General features: G+C 38.7%; 1 protein-coding gene across 1 annotated transcript in view; it reads left to right on the forward strand.

Annotated features, from left to right (window-relative positions):
* CTNNBL1 (catenin beta like 1) overlaps positions 1–20,444 on the forward strand; it is a 138,550-nt gene that overhangs the window by 22,213 nt on the left and 95,893 nt on the right. The window contains exons 2-4 of the mRNA XM_039864308.1: positions 7,117–7,308; positions 11,029–11,135; positions 20,290–20,429. Of these exons, the coding sequence (XP_039720242.1) occupies positions 7,117–7,308; positions 11,029–11,135; positions 20,290–20,429 (439 nt within the window). The remainder of the gene's footprint in view (positions 1–7,116; positions 7,309–11,028; positions 11,136–20,289; positions 20,430–20,444) is intronic.

Genomic DNA, 20,444 nt, shown 5'->3' on the forward strand with positions numbered 1-20,444 from the left:
GACATAATAGATAATTACGTATGTTATCTGTAATTTTCACAGGATATTTAGTAAATATGTGATGATAATTCCTTACATTGGTATAGTGCTAGTGCTTTAGAGTTTACATAGGGCCCCTTTGTAGGGTGTTTTAATCATCACAACAACCCTTTGAGGCAGCTAGAAACTTCTGTGTCTGATATTTTTGATCTCTAATTATGAACTTTGGCTGGTGGTAGTTACAGCTTTAGAGATTGTGAGCTTTTTCAGTTCTGGTGCCTTAAGCAAATTTGCAAGAGATCCCTGATGTTAACTTTGGCAGGTTTCATGCCTGCAAATATTGATTGAGCCAGAAGTCCTAGTTGTAAAATGTCACCAGTGAATGTGCAGCCAGCAAAGGCAAGGGAGAACTCATTACTGCAGCTCCTCTGTAACTTCTGGGTCAGGCCACTCACTACCATCTGGTAAAAATTAATGTTTGAAAACCCCCTTTTATTCTGACAAAATGTAATCAGGCGAGGTTAACAGCAGATGACTTCTGAGCATTTTGAATTGGTTAGACCAGTCCGTCCACAAACCTGGGTTTGTGACATTCCATATGTCTGATTATATTAAGAGGTATCAGCTTTAAAATTATGAAATCCCAAAATAATGGTACGAAAATTTCATTATGTCTGTACTTCTCTTTCTCCTCTGTGTTGCATGCGTGCCCCCATATTGAAAGTATTTATTCTGAAAAAGAAAAGGCAATGAGAGAGGAAGAAATAGGATTATTGTCTTGAAATAATCTGAAGATTTTTTTAGATGTGAGAGTGAGACGAAGCCTGTTTTATATCACTTTAAGGAGAAAGATTAGGACCAGGGAAGGAAATTGTGAGTCGAAAGGTTTCTTTTTAATTTAATGAGCTAAGTGATCCAAAGATAGAGGGGGCACAATTTAGGGAGAAGGTTAAGTTTCTGGTCACTGGAAGTGTGCCAGCCTATGCCTAGCAGAGATGTTGTAAAGGGGATTCACACCTCAGATAAGTGATTGGGTCAAACCAAGGTTTTTTAAAATCTGGACTGTCTCTAATGCCTCAGAATTATTGCAGGAGGGAGCGAATCCAGATGTACACAAGCATTTTCTGTAGAATGAATCTCAGTCTCTCAAAATCTCTCTCAAAATCAATACCTAGCGCTCTCTCTCTCTCTCTCTCTCTCTCTCTCCTATCATAAATGTAGGAATTAAAAATGCAAGTTCAATGAAAAGTGCTACCAAATAGATAGCAGTGTATTTGTTGTCATTGCATCCTTTCTCAATCATTGGATACTAAAAAATGCAGCTGGGGTTGGGGTCTGTCAGATATTTTGACATTAAAAAAAAAATCCTCATTTTAAAACCTATTAATGGTTAATACCCTTTCCAACATTGAGGTTCTTTGATTTTGAATCAGGTGTTTCAAAGAGAAGTAGGAAGCTATATGTGTTGTTTTGGGCCAAACTCTGCTTACACTTTAGAAACACTGCCCTTTACATGCATGCATATATACATACGTGCATATACATGCATGCATATATACATAAATGTCTGTGTGAAAATGATTATCGTTCCTAGGTAATAGATTGAAAAAACTCAAGACTGGAGAGGGTAAGTTACTTTCCAGGGCTGCTAGTAGAGGGACCAGATTTGAATTTAGGAAAATCTGACTCCAAAACTCATTCCTCATGCAGGATATCACCAGTGCAAACAGGTTAGGAACGACTAGTTAGTATGGTAAAGAAGGGAAAAGCACTGTATTGGGAATTAGAATTTGTATTATCGCCCATCACAGACAAGTTGCTTACACCCACTGGGCTCAGATTTCCCTATGTCTCTAAAAAGAGGGATAAACTAGATTGTCTTTTTTTAGCTCAAATTTCTGAGTCCCACTGATTGATATTTAGGGAATAGGACTTCATGCCCCCACTTCGAAGACCCTTTTCTGAAGTTATCTGAGTTTCTTGGTGCTAGGTGAAGAATTCTTGGTTTATTATAAGGTTATAGAAAATTTTCTTTGACTTTTTTTATTTCCTCAATAGAATTGAACATATTTTTTCTTCCACTAACATGCACATTCATTTTAGAAAATTATCCCCTTTCTTAGCCAAGTAACTTGGAATATTGAGCTAAATTTAGATGTTCCTTACACAATACACATCTGTACTGTTATATCCTGGTACAAATGTGCTCTTCACATTAATAATTGCAGTGTGTGTTTTCATAATTTATCATAATGATACGATTATTGCTTATTATAGAAGTCTCCCCCACCCCCCACCCCCAAGTCTAATTGAGGTCGAGACAGACCATAAATGTGATAATATAGATTGCATACTCAGAGGAAATGGAGTTGGTTTCATAGTGGAGTTTTAATTTAGGATTCGTTCTGGTGATGTAGCCTCTTCCTATGGTACATTACTTTGAGCCCAATATAACTGCATGTTCCCACAGCCCCTCATTATAGCTACAGCTTCTCACTGCTTTTTAATTAAAAAAAAAAATAGAGAGAGTGGGAAAACTGAAACCTAAAGCTTTAGGTTGGATATTGTCTAGGTACGCAGAGAGTATCCTAGGCAGATTGCAATTATTTAATTTTTTAACTCAAAGCTTTCATGGAGATGTCTTGATTTCTGTTTCCAGGAGGATGGATCGATATATGTCACCCGTCATACTCTCACACATACACATACAATAGACTTCAAGATTTTTGGAAAGTAAAGGCATCATATATATGTCATCTTGATGCTTGCTATAAGCTTTGAGCAAGTGGGAATCCTTTATGTATCCTAGAAAGGCTACCAGCTGCGTGGCTGGATGGTGGCAAATGCTTAGTGAGCATTTATACTGCTCACCACCTATTGGGAATAAGGCAGGGAATGTAGAAGATTGTTAAAATTCTTAAAGGCTGATGTTCTGGTATATGAGAAGTTAAAAGTTGATTAATCATTTTTTTTTTCCTCTGGGCAGCAGAGGAGAGAAATGACTTTATTAAGGACAGTTTCTTTTGTCATTCCTTCATCTTGAGGGATTCCAAACACCTTTCAGATACCAAAACAAATTGATCTCCAAAGGTGACTGGTAAGAATGCCTTAATCCTTTTGGGATTGGTTGCATAAGACACAATGAGAGCTTGGGCCTGAGCTGTTGACCTCTCTGACAGGCTGTAGGTGCTGTGTTCCCTTTTAGATTCAGAGCTCTTTGGCTCTTCTGTAGTCAAATCAGTTTGACAGCTCTGAGGCTATTCGGCATTTACATATTCTTGCTTTCTTTGTGTAACCAGTTACTCTCTCAGTTGTGAATATTGGTAAATATAATCTAGACGTTTATTTCCAGGTCAGGGTATTGTTAGCCTCACAATTTTTAGTGGGGACCTTTCACAAACAGGACCTCAGCTTTATATGAGCCCGTATTTCACTCAATGTTGCTGGAAAGAATTCCATTTTGGCTTTATCAGGGAACAGGAACCCCCAGATGAAAATCCCCTAGTTCTGTGCCGTCCAGTCTGGTAGCCACTGGCTGCATATGGCTGTTGGGACCCATGAAATGGGCTAGGTCTGTGTGGAGATCCACTGTAAATGTAAAACAGGTCTACCAGATTCCAAAGACAGTATGAAAAAAAATGTAAAATAGTGCATCAGTAACTTTTTATACATGTTGAAATGATAATATTTTGGATGTCGTGAATTAAATAAAATATACTATTCAAATTGATTTCAGAGTTTTCTTTTTACTTTTTAAAATGTATCTAAAAGTTTTTAATTACATCTATGGTTTATATTCTGTTTCGATTGGACAGACATAGACTGTTAAGCCCCTTGATAGCAAAGCAGTGTTTGTTTTATTTTCACTTATGTCTCCAGTCCCCAGCACAGTGCCTTATGCATAGGCGTTTAAAAAATATTTGCTGAAGAAATGAACCCTAACCTTTATTATTCAGTGGTCAGATTTCATAAATGAGTAGGAACTTTTCTATTTGGAGTCTTAGTATCTGAAAATGAAACAGTTGAGGGTTGAGAAGAGACATGTAGAACAGAAGTTCTTAAAATTTTGCTTTGGGAGGGGAAAATGCTGAAATAAAATGTATCGGGGCCTTTGAACGGCTTACTCATCTGGTGGAGGGAGGGGGGAGCTGATAATCGGTGAAGGGCCCATGTCAGAGGTAATGGGTTCTGCTCTTCTCTAACACGGAGTTGTCAAGAGAGGAGCTAAAGCTGAGTACCCTGTGTGAGGGGAAAGGTATTTGGAGGAACAGTTGGAAAAAACCTCAAGGTTGCCCTCTTAGGGATACTGCGCTTGGACTATTCATAAAGATTAACGAAGCTCTTCTTGTCCCAAGAATCCAGACTAGCCCTGTCTGTCCCTGTGTCCCCGTTTAGAAATTACTCTAATGGAAGCCTGGGAGGGCCAGCTCATTACTTGAAGACCCTTAAAGCTTTGGAATTCTTTAATAATTTATTTGTCGAATGAATGATTTACCAAATATTACTTTAACTTGGCCAACGTCTTATATGATTTATATTTATGGCTCCATGTTTTTTCCTGAAAGTCCCTCAGATCTATCTCAGTTAGGGTCCTGGAATCATGGTAGGTTAGCAAACTTTCCAGAGGTCAGGTTCAACTTTCAGAAGGCGCCAGGTTGTCTTTGCAAGAGTTTGTTGAAGGATCTCAGGCATCCTGTCTCCCTGATTATAAACTAGAACTGTTCATTACTTCTCTTCCCCAGAGATGTGCTGAAGATTAAAGTAGGTGCTTTAAGTTCTGCAGAAGGAAAGCGCTAGCTATTTCAGTGGAAATTATTAGAGGTAAAAATGAAACTCCTCCCCGACCTCTGAAATGTTTGTTTTAAAGAAGTGGATTGGAAGATGTGTTCAAAAGAGGCATTGCCAGTGTTCTACTTTGCATTTCTTAACTGTGGCAGTGTTTAGCTTTCTCCTTTTAATTGTGGTCCAGTGCCTTTTCTCTCTGCCCTCAGAGATAAACAATACAAAAATCTCCTTTCCATGGAGAACTGTAGCTGCTGCAGCAGGCTCACGCTAATCAGAATCGCAGCAGGGCTTGTTTTATGAGCCTGAAAGAATTAGTGCTCCCAGGGGCCGAAGTTCCTTACCTGCTGGGGAGCTACAGATCTCTAGTTTGCAGCCTGCTCTCCTTCAGGATCAAGCTACCTTTCCTTCCCCTTCTCACATGAAAACCACCACCTCCTTTTTTTGTAGTCCAGGTTTACTGGCATGTTGATTTCTTGTTTCTTTTTCTTTCTGTTTGTTTGTTTGCTTATTTATTTATTTGTTTGTTTATTTTTAAAATTTAAGTGTAGACCGGTAATGATAGCAATAGGTTTTTGTAAGTTTTGTATTTATGGAAATAGAGTGTGATCATGTGAAATTATAATCTATCCTAGGGAGACTGGGAACAGAGTGAAAAATAGCAGGTGGTACCCCACAAACCAAATTGTCTAATGTGAGTTTTCTAAGTAATGTCATATGCTTAGACTTACTGAAGCACCTGGCATGTGGAAGCAGCAGGGTCTATGAATATAGAGGGGGATGACTTTGCACCACTGGGATAGTAGAGTTTAGTAACAGTGTGGGTTGTAAGTCATGGTGAGATGTGTAATGTGTATAATAGAAATTTGTCTGTTATCGCCAGACAACCCAGCAAGTTGGCAACGAATGTGGAATTTTTTTTCTGTTTGGTAGTAACGTACTATATCACACCTAGCACACTGTCTGTGTGTGCAATTATTATAACAGATAAAGAAATGCTTATTGAAGAGCCTGACATAAATGTTTTATGTTGGAGAAGGTAGAATCATGTGGATTACCTCATAGTAGAAATTTTTAGATTTGTTTAGTATCGTTATGGTTTAGAATTCTTTCACTTTTCGGTACAAACTTTCGGTTATAAGATGAGTAACTTCTGGGGAGCTAATGTATAGCAGCAGGACTGTAGTTAACAATACTGTATTGTATACTTGAAAGTGGCTAAGAGAGTAAATTGCAAATGTCCTCACAGTCATCAAAAAGAAAAAAAGGTAATTATGTGAGTCTATGGACGTGTTAACTGACCTTATTGTGATAATCATTTTGCATTATACACATGAATCAAATCATCATGTTGTATACCTTAAACTTACACAATGTTACGTGTCAGTAATATCTCAATAAAGCTAAGAAAATAAATGGTAAACACACACACACACACACACACACAAAGTATCCTTTTGAAGTTAATAGGGAAAAGGGTTATAATATCCATTTGCAAATGAGGAAACTAAGGCTTGGCGAGGTTAAATGAGATGTCCAGAGTTGCACCAGTAGTAACCTGAGCTGAATGGAGACATCGGGCTGTTCGATGTCTAGTGCAATGCTGTTTTCATCAGCTCTGAAGCCCATTTCAGTAGTGCTTTATTTATTCCAGTTTAATGGAAGACAACCAAGAACTTCTCCATGGTTTGCAGTATTAAAATGAAGTCCTAACAGTATAGTGGAAAGAACCCAAGATTGGTAGTCAGGAAGTGCCAATTCTGTTTTTAGTGCTGCTGCTGGTTTTTTGACCCCAAGGTCATGAAATACTTGACCTCTGGGCCTTACTCCAATCTTCTGTAAAGTAGGAATTTGGAGTGTAGTAGACTCTTCGAAGTTATGTATATAATATTCTCTCTTTGAACTACTTGTGAGTGACTTATCTTTCTCAGACATGAATTAAAACTGTATACTAAGGAATTGGTTTTGCGGATGTGTGTATTAAAGTTACCTACAAGATACTTGGCTTTTTTTTTTTAGTAACAAGTCAGTTGAGCCTAATTTAGTCTCCATCTCAAAGTGGCTTTGTCCCTATGATTTCTGTATACAAGAGAACTTTCGTGAAGTAGTAAACCTTTGCACATTGAAAAACTTCTGTTTAAAAAAAAAAAGTCAACTACCTTATAGGTAACTTGAATCATGTATTCAAGTGTTGAAAAATACCACTTACAGCTTTACTCCATTTTATGGGAGAAATTGCATGCGGTGGTGCTTTTCAGTTGGGGAATTCTTGAAAGCTTTTAGAGTATTTGCTGTGTAAGCCCTTCTGTGTCTTCTCTAACTCTAAAATCCTGTTTCTTTTTTCCTCTTTCTTAGCCCAACAGGGGCACCAAACGTCCTCGGGATGATGAAGAGGAAGAGCTGAAAATGCGGCGGAGACAAGCTGGCGGTACCCGAGAACGCAGCCGCCATCGGGAGGAGGAAATGACTGTAGTAGAAGAAGCAGATGACGACAAAAAAAGGCTGCTTCAGATCATTGACAGAGAGGGTGAGGAGGAAGAGGAAGAGGTAAGGTGGCAGAGATAGGTTGGGAGCTGAGATGGCTGGCCACTGACACGGTCTCTGTAGAGTGTAATTATGGGTGAAATACTGAATTTCTCTGAGCTTCCTGGCGTGATCTGTAAAATGGGGTTAAGGAGATACTTATTTCACAGTGTTGATATGAAGCGTAAGTGGAACAGTAGAGTTGGGAAAGCATTTTGTAATGGAAAAAAAGTTACAGATAGAGTTTTTAAATCATTCTGGATTATGTTATAATCAAGACCCAAGCACTGAACTGTGGAGCTGTTGGTACTGGCTGAGGGTCAGGGGGGCTTTCTAGACCATAGTGAAGACACACAAAAAAGTGCTTACATTTTTGAACATAGTCAATAGTCTTCGAAAGAGGAGTAGAATTTTATCAAACACGTGAAAGATGGGCTTTCCGGGCAGTTGAATGACATCAGCAAAGCAGCCAACGTGGAGATGTTCAGGGTGGAGTTAAGGAGTTAGATATCTAGGTGTTCCTGAAAAAACACAGTTTAGGGAAAGAGATGCCCAAGGACCTCTCTATTCGCTGTTTCTCAAGATGCCTTAGGGCCTTTGCACTCGTCCCTGCCTCCGACCTCTTTCCTTCTGTGCCCTCTGCTGGAATGCTCTTCTTCTCCTAATGCTTTTGCATGGCTGGTTTCTTCTCAGTTCAGACGTTTCCTCCTCAGAGACATCTTTCCTATCTCTGAGGGTGCCCTGCAAGGCATTCTCTCATTCTCTTATCACTTTCGTCTGTATAGTCTCATCACAGCACTTATCATGATCTGAAATTCCCGTTTGTTTATTTTACTCATGTGTTGTCCCTTCCCCAACCTCCTGTGAAAATGAGGACGGGCTCTGTTTTGTTCACAATACTCAGAGCAGCACCTAACTCTTGGTAGACCCTTAATAAATATTTATCGAATGAATAAATGAATGAAGCTAAAAAGAATAGAGGTAAAATGTCAGTGATTAAAAATAAAATGACCTTACCTTTGTGTCTTTTTAAATCCTTAAGTGTTATCTTGTATGTTATTTCACTCTGGCATTTTGTTCAATATGAATTATGGAAATAGATTCTTAAGAGCCAGCTGTTTTCAGTTCCCTCAAAGACATGATGCTAAGTTTGGATTTAAAAATGAAGCCGGAGTGTGAATCTGAGGAAAAAATATCGATTCGTTTTTCAAAAAGGTCTTTACAGTGTTATGACAATTACTCTCCTCATTAGGATTTATACCAGTGCTAATTTGGGGGGCTGCCCCTAAATGATGGTGACGCTTTGGGAATCCGTGGTGAGAGACAGTCGCGAATTTCCTCTCCGAGGCCAGCAGCCCTGCCAGGCTTAGGCGAACAGTATGTGTAGCGCATCCTTCCTCTTTCCCTCTCCATTAACTTCTGCTCAGTCTGTTGGCCCTGCAGCAGCAGTTAGTTGGCAGGTATAATTCCTGTGTAGGGCAAAGCTGGTACTGGAGGATTAGGATAGTAGCTGTCATGGGTAAGCGGTTTCTAGCCTGGGAGACAGGAGTGTAATGTGGGACCAGCCCTTCCGTTAAGGGACAGGGAAAAAGAGATCACTCTGTAAAAATGACACATGGAAGGCTACAGGTCCGGGAGTTATTTTCTCATTGCCACCAAAGTCCCATTTGATGAAAAACAAGTGATGTTTGCCCCCGCAAAGTCACGTGAACTTGTAAAATATTATTGTCCTTTTTGTGCTACATCACCAGCATTCATCTTTCTGAAATCTCCCTCTGGTTTCTGACGTTGAGCTATAGGAGATACTGCTGTGGCCGATGACTAAGACTGATAATTCAGTTTTCCCCCAGTATCGGAGAGAAATTAAAGGATAGAAGGCCAAACCCTGGAGAGGCCAAGACTTTGGAAATCCCTTGAGAGCTGTAATAACACTAATATGCTTTTTTCTACTGTGCAGACAAAATGTTAGCCAAGGAAAAGAAAAGCAGTGAATACTGAGGTTGTTTGAAAGTCATTTAACCCTTGTCTAGAAATTTAGATTATTTTAGTTAAATCCTAGTGATATATTGGGTATATCATGCTTAATGCTAATAATAAGAATACCAGCTTACATTATTAAGACAGTGTCATGTAGTTTGTAAAATAATTTTATGTACCTCATCTTTTTAGGTCATCACTATGACCTTAGAAGATACAGGTACTATTTTTTCCCTCCCTCTCTCTCTTTCTCCTTCTCTCCCTCCCTTTAACAGATCTTCACTGGATGCCTGCTGTATGCCAGGCATTATTGGTGAGCACTGGAGAGTCATCATGAACAAAGTAGACATGGGCCGCCAATGGGTATTTTCCCTGGTTTGGAATTAGAGAGATTATCTGGGCCAATTCCTTAGTCATGTGAAGGATTGGGATTTTATTCTAAATGCTAGGTGGATAAATTCAGGAAAGACTTATGAGGTAGAATCAGTTGGACTGGTGAGGATTTAAGGATTATATTCAGCCAAGTAATTTTGTCACATGGCTAGTAAGTAGTGAAGCTAGACTCTTGAGTCCTGACTGAGCCAGGGCACTGGCTTCAGTTTTTACCATGTCAGGGAACCTTTCTTAAAGCTGTAGACGCTGGCGAGGGGCTGGGGGTCCAACAGAATACCTCAGGGTCCAGGAGTCATCGATAAAATCTAAGAAATGTGTCATGTCCAAAATCATTTTATAGATACCGTCCTCCACTTAAAAAAACCCAATATATAAAAAAACCAAAATTTAATAAAATAATAGCTAACATTTTTGAGTGTACTTACAAAATTATGGAACAATTCAATGCTTTTCAAAAGGATCTATTTCAGAGTCTCTTAATAGCAGTTCCTTTATTGCTTTTAGGTGTGACTTATGGTCAGTGACTGCAAAGCTGTGAAGCTAGGAGTTGGAGAATGTTTAGCAGAGTGTATTCTAGCACATTAATTAAACTGGAAAATAAGCTGAGGGGAAGACATTTCTGAAATTTCAGTGTAGATTTTTTTGGAGAAAATGATTCAGTTTTTAAAAATTTATTTTATTTGCCTTTGTAGGTATTATTGCAGTATATGAATTAAGGATAATGCATTGTCTACTAGTTTTTAAATGTTTCCTCTGAGCTTCCTCTAATTCTTGATGCTACATCTGTATTCCAAGAACCTTTCTGATTCTCATCTCAGCAGCTAGTAAGGACCGGATACAGTAATGCGTAAGAAACACAAAGCAGTGGCTGTTTCTAATTAACACCATTCTCATGGTCTGTATAAAATAAGCAGTAAGCTGGATTTAGCTTGTGGATCATTTGCTGACCCCTTGTGTGGTGACAGGATTGAGGGCCACTGTCATTTACTGAGAACATTCTTTTATATCTCTAAGTGTTATCTTGCTTGTATGACAAAGGAGGACAACATAAATATTAAGTAATATTTACCTAATATTGTTGCTTACTCCATGCCATACAGTATGTGCAAGAAATATTTGTCGAATGAGTGATTCTGTAACACCTTAAAACTGAACTTCCTCTACTAGATGTGAGACATACAGAGTGATATGAAATAGCATGTGATGTAGACAGACCTTTAACCCTTACTCTAGTGGGGAAGATAAAATTTGTACTGTACATTTAACCCAGGAAGGTGAGTGGCAGAATGGCATCTAAGAACCATGGAAAGATGTAGTGATTAGTGAATGAGAAATCCCTTTGGGCTGACACTTGCATTTGTCTCTTTATACCAGGAAGAACCACTGGATGAAAGCTCAGTGAAGAAAATGATCCTTACATTTGAAAAAAGATCATACAAAAACCAAGAGTTGCGGATCAAGTTTCCAGATAATCCAGAGAAGTAAGGCTCTGTTTTAGTGATGCCGTTTCTCTTCTGAGCTGTTTTGTTTGCTATTTTTTGTTTTTTGTTTGTTTTGTCTGCTGAGAGTTTTATGGTTTGTGTTAGGAGTCCCAAGACGATCCACATATTTGGGAACTTACTGGAAGGACTCACAGGCCTCAGAGTCAGTGGTGCTGAGGGTATACAGCAGGATCAGCAAGGGGAAAAGACACATCAGGCAGAGCAAAGGGAAATTTATACACAGACTTCCTGTGTCTTCTCCCTCCCACTGAATGGGGTCAGGCTGACATGATCCTTTTTCCAGCAGTGAAATACGTCAACATGTGTGCAGTTTTCTCTGTCCAGGAAAGCCCACATGAGACTTGGAATCCAGAGTATTTATTGAGGACAAGTCACATAGACGTTCTTTGCCAGCAAGAATCACCAGAATTCCAGACTCCCAGAAGGAAAGCAGATAGATGTTAAGTGCCCCAGGTGGGCAAAACAAGCTTAGCACTTCGGAAATGTTTCAGAAGCCAAGTTCCCAGATGCCAGGCTAGGACCAGGCCCTTCTACAGATCAGTCCTGTTATGTTAACTCTTTTCTACATTATTTTTCGCAAGACCCAAAGAAAGCTGACCTTGGCTGCCTTTAGTGATACGTTTACTATTGAGAAAATGTCAAAGGCCTTGGGGTTAGACAAATACAGATGTGACTCCCAAATGACCTTGAATAAGTCATACCTTTTTTAGCCTTGGGTATCTCATCTGAATGAAGAAATAGCACCTCCTTCACGGAATTGTGAAGATTAAACAAGCGAGTGTTTAGCTCTTAGTACGTAGTACTTGCTTACATACATGCTTACGAAATGATGGTCAGTTTGATTGTTACTGTACTGGCTCCTCCGTGCACTGAAGAGCTGTAATGAGGAATCTAGGATCTTTCAGTCAGTTTTGAATCCTAAGTAAAGGGATTTTCATATTTTACAGATTTTAATGCCTAAATCTCTTTCCCTCCCTATCTTTCTCCCTCCCAGGACATACTCTTTTAATGAATCTTAATACGTCCAAGGCCTCTAGGCAATTAAGAGTGGGATAGTAAGTCTTTGCACTCAAGGTTATAGCTTATTAGGCGGACTGACTCTAAATGCGTGGTAGAAGGAAATGTTCTTTGAAAGAGATACAAACAAAGTGCTGTGGAGCGTAGAGGAAGAAATAGTGAATACCAAGTTGGGGGCTTTTAAGGGCTTCACAGAAGAGGTGGTCTTTGGGCCAGGCCTTGTAGAATGACTTTAATTTTAACAGGCAGAAAAGAACATGGAAAGGCCTGCCAGGCAATGTGACTAGCATAAACAAAGGCACAGAGGTATGTGAGGTCACTGAGTCCTCATGGCAACCTGGTAAGGCTAATGTGGTCCACTCTGTTCTCTGTGTACTCTAGATGAGGAGGTAGAGAGAGGAGAATCTGATTGCTGGGCCTAGGGCCACAGCCCTCTTTGACAGTAGACGTGGCAGGATTGCGGCTCAGCTTTCCCAGCATCAGAGTCCTGTCAGGTTTTGTGCTGACCTCCACCATGAAGTAGCACTTGTCATACTGTACTGTGTGTGTGTGTGTGGTTACTCAGGTAACACATAATAGATTGTCCCTGTAAAAAATACCAACTGCATAAAAGTAGAGTAAAAAACGAAAGTTCTCTTTCACTGCACTGACCTCCTTTTCATTCTCCTACCGGGAGATTGTCCCTGTGAACGCTTCCGGGAGTGTCCTTTTAGATCGTTTTCTGTATACTTATTTACACATATATGTAAATATACAAGTAGTTTTTCCCACCTAAATCATACTGTACATATTCTGCACCTTGATTTTTTTGGTCAATAATACAATAATCGGAGATCTTTCCACGTTAGTATATGCGTATTTACCTTATTTTTTGTGTGAGTGCTTATACTATTTCATGATTTGCAGATACCATGATTTATTTATTATTTTTCTATTATGGACATTTGCTTATTTTTAATATTGGCTTTTATGAACAATGCTTCAGTGAACCTTTGTGTACATATGTCTTAGTGTAAAACGTAGTTCTAAAGCATAAATGTTGAGTTCCCAGTTTGAAGGGTATGTACTTTTAAACTTGATAGGAACTGCCAAATTCCCCACTGTGTCCCTTTATTCTCCCACCAGCAGCTCTCTCTCCCTATGTTCTTGCCCCCAGTGAATGTGATCAGTCTTTGACATCTTTGCCATTTTGTTTCATTATTATTTTACTCAGCGGTCTTCCTGCATTAGACTCTCTTTTCAGAAGGTGGACTATGTCTTGTTTGTCTCTGTTTATAGTACCTAACGCAGTACCTGTCATGCTCTAGGTGCTCAGTGAACATGAGATCTTAGATAGTTGATGTCACCTTTATTACATCCTTATCTCTTGGAACCTAAGGATCCATTATGAGGAAGTTATGCTGTAGGCTAACATTGGAAATTTAAGAAATCCAGTTTACTTCTTGGAATGCCAGCATTGCCTTTGCCCATTTGGTAGGTATACTTCTGCCAGTTTAGAGCAGTGCATTTCTCTAGGTTACGTACCACATCTTAGGTACCACAGATGCTCTAGTGTTACAATTCATAAACTGGTTTTAAGGAAATGCTATTTTATTTTCAAAAGTCAGCACTGTTTTCTCTCTAGACAAAATTTATATACTGTTTTAGTTTTTAAATTTGAACATTTGAAAATTGAAATTATGCAGAAAGAACATTTTTCTTTCAAGTCCAAAAGTGGTTAGGAAACTACATTGTGTTTTAACCTTGAGTTCTTGAATTCTTACTGGTGCAGTGTCTTTTATAATTCTCTAGCCCAGCGAGGTGCAATTAAGATGAAAATTGCGAGAGCACATTTGAATGAAACTTTCCGGTTGAGATCAGAAACATTCAAATTTATTTTCCCATATATGCAATTGTCATTTTGATTGCATACCCAAAAATGCCTCTCTTCATTTGGCTGCCTTTCAGATTCAATCGACAATTCTCCTTATGCAACCTCTACTTCGTACTGTGTAATCTTTCTCCCTAACATCACATCGAATAGAATGTGCTAGTTCCCTATTAAGTCCTTTAGTAGTTCTCCTCACTTTTGCAGGGGCAGAATTATTTAGTTTAGTGATTCTCAGAACTTTTTAATCTCAGGACCCCTTTGTACTCTTAAAGTATGAATACAACACCCCAAAGTGCTTATCTTAGAAAATGCTAGAATATACAAGCACACGTTTCATTAGCCATAAGGGCAATGATATCATCACGTGTTGTGTAGCCACCTGGAAAACTCCACTGTACCCTCCTGAGAGAGTGAGAATGAAAAAGACAAATAAATATACAGGCGTACCTCGGAGATATTGTGAATTTGGTTCCAGACCATGCAGTAAAGTGAATATCGCAATAAAGCGAGTCGCATGATTATTTTGGTTTTCTAGCATATGTAAAAGTTATATTTACACTATACTGTAGTCTATTAAGTGTGCAATAGCATTATGTATCAAAAAATGTACATACCTTAATTAAAAAGTATTGCTAATAAATGCTAATCATCATCTGAGCCTTTAGCGAATTGTAACCTTTTTGCTGGTGGAGGGTCTTGCCCTAGTAACATCAGAGATCGCTGATCACAGGTCATCATTATAAATATAGAAGTAATTAAAAAGTATGAAATATTGCAAAAATTTCCAAAATGTGATGGGGACGTGAAGTGAGCAAATGCTGTTGAAAAAATGGTGCTGGTAGACTTGCTTGACACAGGGTTGCCACAAACCTTTAATTTGTTAAAAAAAAAAATGCAATATCTGTGAAGCACTATAAAGCAAAGCACATAAAACAAGCAAGGCATGCTTGTAATGTTTTGGAATTATTATGAACATAGTTTTTTATATTTTAGACCCCTAAAAGGATCTCCAACCACCTCCTACCCCTACCCTAGGGTTCCAGGACCCCACTTTGAGAACTGCTGATTTAACTGGGTGGAAGAAACATCATGTTCTCTATGCATTGATAGCTGGATTTGTGTTTGCAGGAGGACTCATCATGTTTCTGTTACTTTCCTGGTGTTTTTGAACTTTACTGGTTATTTGCTAATATTTACTCTTGTGGTTGAAGGAGAATATCCTGCTGGTCTGAAGCAAATGTACATGGGCCGGCTAGCAGAATATTCTCCATGACACCAGATGGGATCGACAACTCCATCTCAGCCTGGGTTACTGTTTTAATGTTGCTCTATTGCTTTCTCACTGGCCTCGAACTTGATCCTTTCCCCCAGCTGTGAGTCATCTGTTGCTGAGTATGCCTAATCCCTAAACAGCCCTCTGTAATCATAGTGTGTGCTTTAAATGAGTAGGCTTGTACTCTGTCAGCAAAATGAGAAGAATTTTTTTTTTTACAGCATAGCAAACTTGAGGTATCTAGATTTGTTGAGCACTTATTTATTATATGCCAGCTATCATTAGGGACTTCACATTTATTATCTCTTAGAATCCTCCTTATAATTCAGCTAGGAAGATTAAGGAAGTTGAGGTTTAGAGATAGGTTAGTTAATATTCTGTCTCCCTTGACCAGGTTGGGGTCCAGTGCTCTGTGTTCCAATGACAGTTCTCTTGGACAACAAATTACGATGAATTGTAATATATTGTTTTTATTTGATATAAGCTAGGGGCTCCATGAGGACAGGGATTATTTTGTTATCTGTTCTATCCTCTGTACCTAGCACAGTGACTAGCACCTAGCATGTGCTCAATACATACTTGTTTACACACTGCTCGTGACTACATGGCTAATAAATAGTGTGGCGAGGGGTGTGACTCACATCACGTCAATCTCATTCTCAAATCCAGGTATTTCTCACTATATCTTGTTACCCATGTAACCCCTGACCCCAGTGATATTTTTATGATGTTTCCTTGCTCACAGTTTAGTTTCTGCTTGTTTTGATAATTTTCTGACTTTCTAAACTTAAAAAACATTGGGTTAAGACTACACATGTAGAAGAATTTCAAAGTTGGAAGGTACCGGAAGGTACAGTTATTCTCCCTTCTAATTCTTGATTTTTAAAAATATTTCTATTAGCTAACCCCAGTTACAAAGACCTAACTTTCCAAAGAAACCTGTTTCATCGCTTGGCAGCTCTGACTTATAAGATTTCAACTCAGAATGAAAAGAGAATTTCAAAAATTCTCACATGTGAGGATATCTGGATTCCTTATAATTTTAGTTACTTCTGTGAATTATTTTCTCCGTCTCTCCTAAAGTGGGGTCCTCATAACAGATGTCACAAACTTTTAGGGTCATCTCATCAGCGTGATAACTCTATATTATCTTCTTTTTAAGGCCCAACCACAGTAGCATTTGTGGCAGTCACTTTGCCTCTGCTCCTTCATTTGACAGTCGGTCATCTGCTGAATTGGGGACCAGGGAGTGTGTCCAGTGCTGGGTGTCCAGACATGAATGAGAAGTAGTCTCTGTTCTGGCAGAACTATCTCACAGTCTGATTTATATTGTGGTAACAGTTAACTAAAACCATCAAGTTCTTTCTGCACTTGTGCTTTTATTAAACTGTATCTTTCCTGTCCCATGCATTTGTATTTGACTTTTTGGTTCAGTGCAGCTCTCTGTATGGATCGTAGGTAATTTTCTTCTTGTTAGATTTGGCCCACCATCATTGCCTTTCAGGAACTTTTTGAATTAATTTTGTCAACTTTTTGAATTAATTTTGCTGTGTTCACTTTCTCTGTAAGCCTTGTGTTACATGACATCTGTTAAATTTGCCTTTTATATCTCGTCACCCAAGTTGTTGGTCAAAAAATAACAATAAAATAATATAGTTGAACTAAATAAGCCTACGGAGGAGCCCTGTAAGATATACCACCAGAGGCTTCTCTCCAGGCTGACATTCATTCCTTCGCTACCACCCAAATCCTTAAATCTTTCCTTTCCACTCGACATGATTTTGTTTACTATTATTTAGTGTGCAGTCTCACTTGCCAGTTCTTTCTGGTGAGCTGTAAAAATCTTCTGTCAAGTTACTCTCCAGAAATCAGATTTTTTTTTGTTTTTAAAGTACCCTTTTAAGGCAAATAAGCCTTAGAGGTTTACTGAGCCCATTAGTTTCAAAGATTATGTAGCTCGACTGCCCCATGGACTATCTGAATTCTGCACCAGCCCTTCCAAGTCATGATTCTTCTGATTTGGCTTCCACACTTTAAGTGGTGGGGAACTAGGAATCTAAAAAGGTAATCTATTTGTAAGTACAGTGGAAAGACCCTTCAAAAAAGTGGTATGGGCAGAGGGGAATCTTGACAAAAATAATTTTGAAATTTACCTGGAATAATAAGCAGGTGAGAATAGACAAAGAAGCATTGAAAAAGAAGACTAAAAGGGAGTGTTTTGCACTAAAAGCCATAAAATGTGCTATAACCATGTAGAAGTGTGGTCGTGGCTCAGGAATTTGCAGACAAATCAATGAAACGGAGTGAAAAGCCCATAAACAGATTAGAGTACACATTAAAATTTAGTGTGTGAGAGAGGTGGCATTTCTTCAAATCTGGAAAAAAAGATTATGGTGTTGGGGCAATTGGCCAAGCATTTGCAGAGAATAAAGTTAAATCTTTACCCTAAATCATAATGCTAAAATAAATTTCGGATTTATTTAGTCCTAAACGTTTAAATATGTATAAACACGAAAGTACACCATAAAATATATCTGATCTTCACATAGAAAAAATCTAGCTCAGGATACATGTAAAATAGAATTCATAAAGGCAAAGATTTGACTACTTAAACTTTTGAAAAACTTTGTCAGAAAGCACAATGTAATAAGTAAAGGGCAAATATTTTTCTCGTTTATTTTTTATAACATGACAGAAATTAATTTCCTTAATATATAGTATATATATAAATCAATAAATAAGATGAGCACCCTGCTATAAAATGGGCAAAGAAGAAATACAAATATAGCTAGTAAACAATAAAATTTCAACCATCTTAGACTCAGAAATGTAAAAAAAAAAACTTCTCATCTCTAACTGGAGGGGATTTTAAACAGATACTATTTTTGAAGAGAGTGAGGGAAACTTTCCCCACTATTGGAACTTTTCTCGCAGAATATATCAAAATCTGCTAAGTTATGCGTACTGTTTGATTTGGCACTTTCCTTCCTGGGCATTTATCCTAACACCATAATTATGAATACATGCACCTTAGTATCATTTGAATGTCTGACAAAGGGGGATTGGTAAAATAAAGTATGGTATACGTACATGGGGAATACCATGCAGCTTTAAAAAATGTATTATTTACACAGGAGTTTCAGATAGGCTTCATTTCTGTACCCACTCTGTGATTGAGCGGTGGTCTCTTCTTGGAGCATCGTGTTGAGGATTCTGAAGCCGCATCTGGGCTCAGCAGGGAAGGATGCTGTACTCAGTGAGGGATTTTGCCATGGGAGAAGGAGAGAGGCTGACAGCAGTGTCCGATACTGGCCTTTCTTGTTGTCGAAGAATGTTTAATGATAAGGGGAATTTTTCAGCCTATATGAACAACAGCAAAAAATCGAATACAGAACTATTTATTGTGTAGGCTACTTTTGGGGAGAAACAGGATATAAGTTGAGAAAAATGACTTAATATACCAGAATATTATCAATGGTTATTTCTGGTTAATAAGATTATGGATGATTTCTGTTTACTTTTCAAGGGCTTGTCTCTCTCCCTTCCCCAGTTTTCTACTAAAAGTAGTATTTTATAATCAGAGAAAAATGTGTAACTGTGGTGATTAAAAATATTAAATGGGGAAAAACAACAGTAAGAGATATTGTCTAAAATATGGGCATGTTTTAAAGAATTATAGTCTCCAGATGTAGTTTCTTATGGAGTCCAGATTTCTGGAGAGGTGGTCTCTGACCAGGCCCTCAGCATCGGGAGGTCGATGAGGACTTTGTGACTTCATGAGTCCCTGCTTTATGCCCTTTTTCTTTGCGCTCTCAGTTCAATTAAGCAGGCATCTGTGGATATATAGAGACAAAATATGTAATTTCTGTCTTTAAGAAGCTTACATTTTAGCAGGGGAGATAGACATATTAGAATAACAATAGTGGTAGTCATAGAATGAAGGAGAAATGAGAGCAAGCATACAGTGTTTATGTATGCCAGGCATTTTAAAAGGCTTTATATGTATTTATTCATTTACTCTTTACATAGTCCTAAAGATAGGTAAATTTATTATCCCGTTTACAGATGAAGAAACTGAGGCATGGAGAGGCTAAGTAAGTGCCTAAGTCAGGATGTAATCCAGGCAATCTGGCTCCAGAGTCTTTAACCGCTGATTCCTCTCAGTCACTCAGTCAGGTATTGTTCAGTTGCTTTACATAGATTAGCTCATTTCCTTCTTGGAACATATCTTCATGTCTTGCTCATCAAAAGCTTGGTGGGCATTTCTTAAATGTCAGACACTGGGGGTGGGCATGCAGTGGTGAATGCAGAGCAGTTCTGTTCTTAGTGCCAGGGCATGGATGGATCTGTTGAAAGGTTCAGGTGTGGAAGTATCATGTGAGTGAAGCCTTATGCTATGTAAGATGTGGTGGTGATTACAGGATGCCAGAGACTAGATCTGCTTTACTTTAAGATCTACCTCTTAATCGCCTCACTGGAAGGGGTGTTGGGGAGGAAAGGGTATTTTGGGATGGCAGCAGAATCTCAGTTTCTTCCTTTGGGTAAGTAAGGGAAGTAATTGGCCCTTGATCTGAAGTGGCAGAAACCCTTTTCAAATTAGTAGGATAACTATGTTCAGGGCAACAGAGCAAATTCCCACACCAAGGGGTAATGTTAGCTAATCCATAGGACTTGGAGGTGGATCACTTAATGCTGCAAAATGCTTTGGGAGCCTCTAAAAGGCAACTTGTGTCTGTAAGAGTAAGGGAACCCTATAATGAGATCTGAATCCAAGATTGATTTTTGTAATGAGGAAATCGATTTCCCAGGGAAATTGTGTGACAGCATGATGTTTAGATGAGTGTACTTCTTGGTTGGTCTATTGTAGACATTTTGACAGATTGTCTCTCTTTCTGGATTCTGTTGCTGTTTGCTCCTCAGTGCTGATAGTACCCCTTTCCTTTCAATGATGCTATCTTGTTTTCTCCTCCTAGGTTCATGGAATCTGAGCTGGACCTAAATGACATCATTCAGGAGATGCACGTGGTAGCCACCATGCCAGACCTGTACCACCTTCTGGTGGAGCTGAATGCTGTTCAGTCTCTTCTCGGGTTGCTTGGACATGATAATACAGATATCCTTTCAGATA

This window comes from Pteropus medius, unplaced genomic scaffold (genome assembly GCF_902729225.1).
Source record: "Pteropus medius unplaced genomic scaffold, Ma_sr-lr_union100, whole genome shotgun sequence".
Taxonomy (NCBI): domain Eukaryota; kingdom Metazoa; phylum Chordata; class Mammalia; order Chiroptera; family Pteropodidae; genus Pteropus; species Pteropus medius.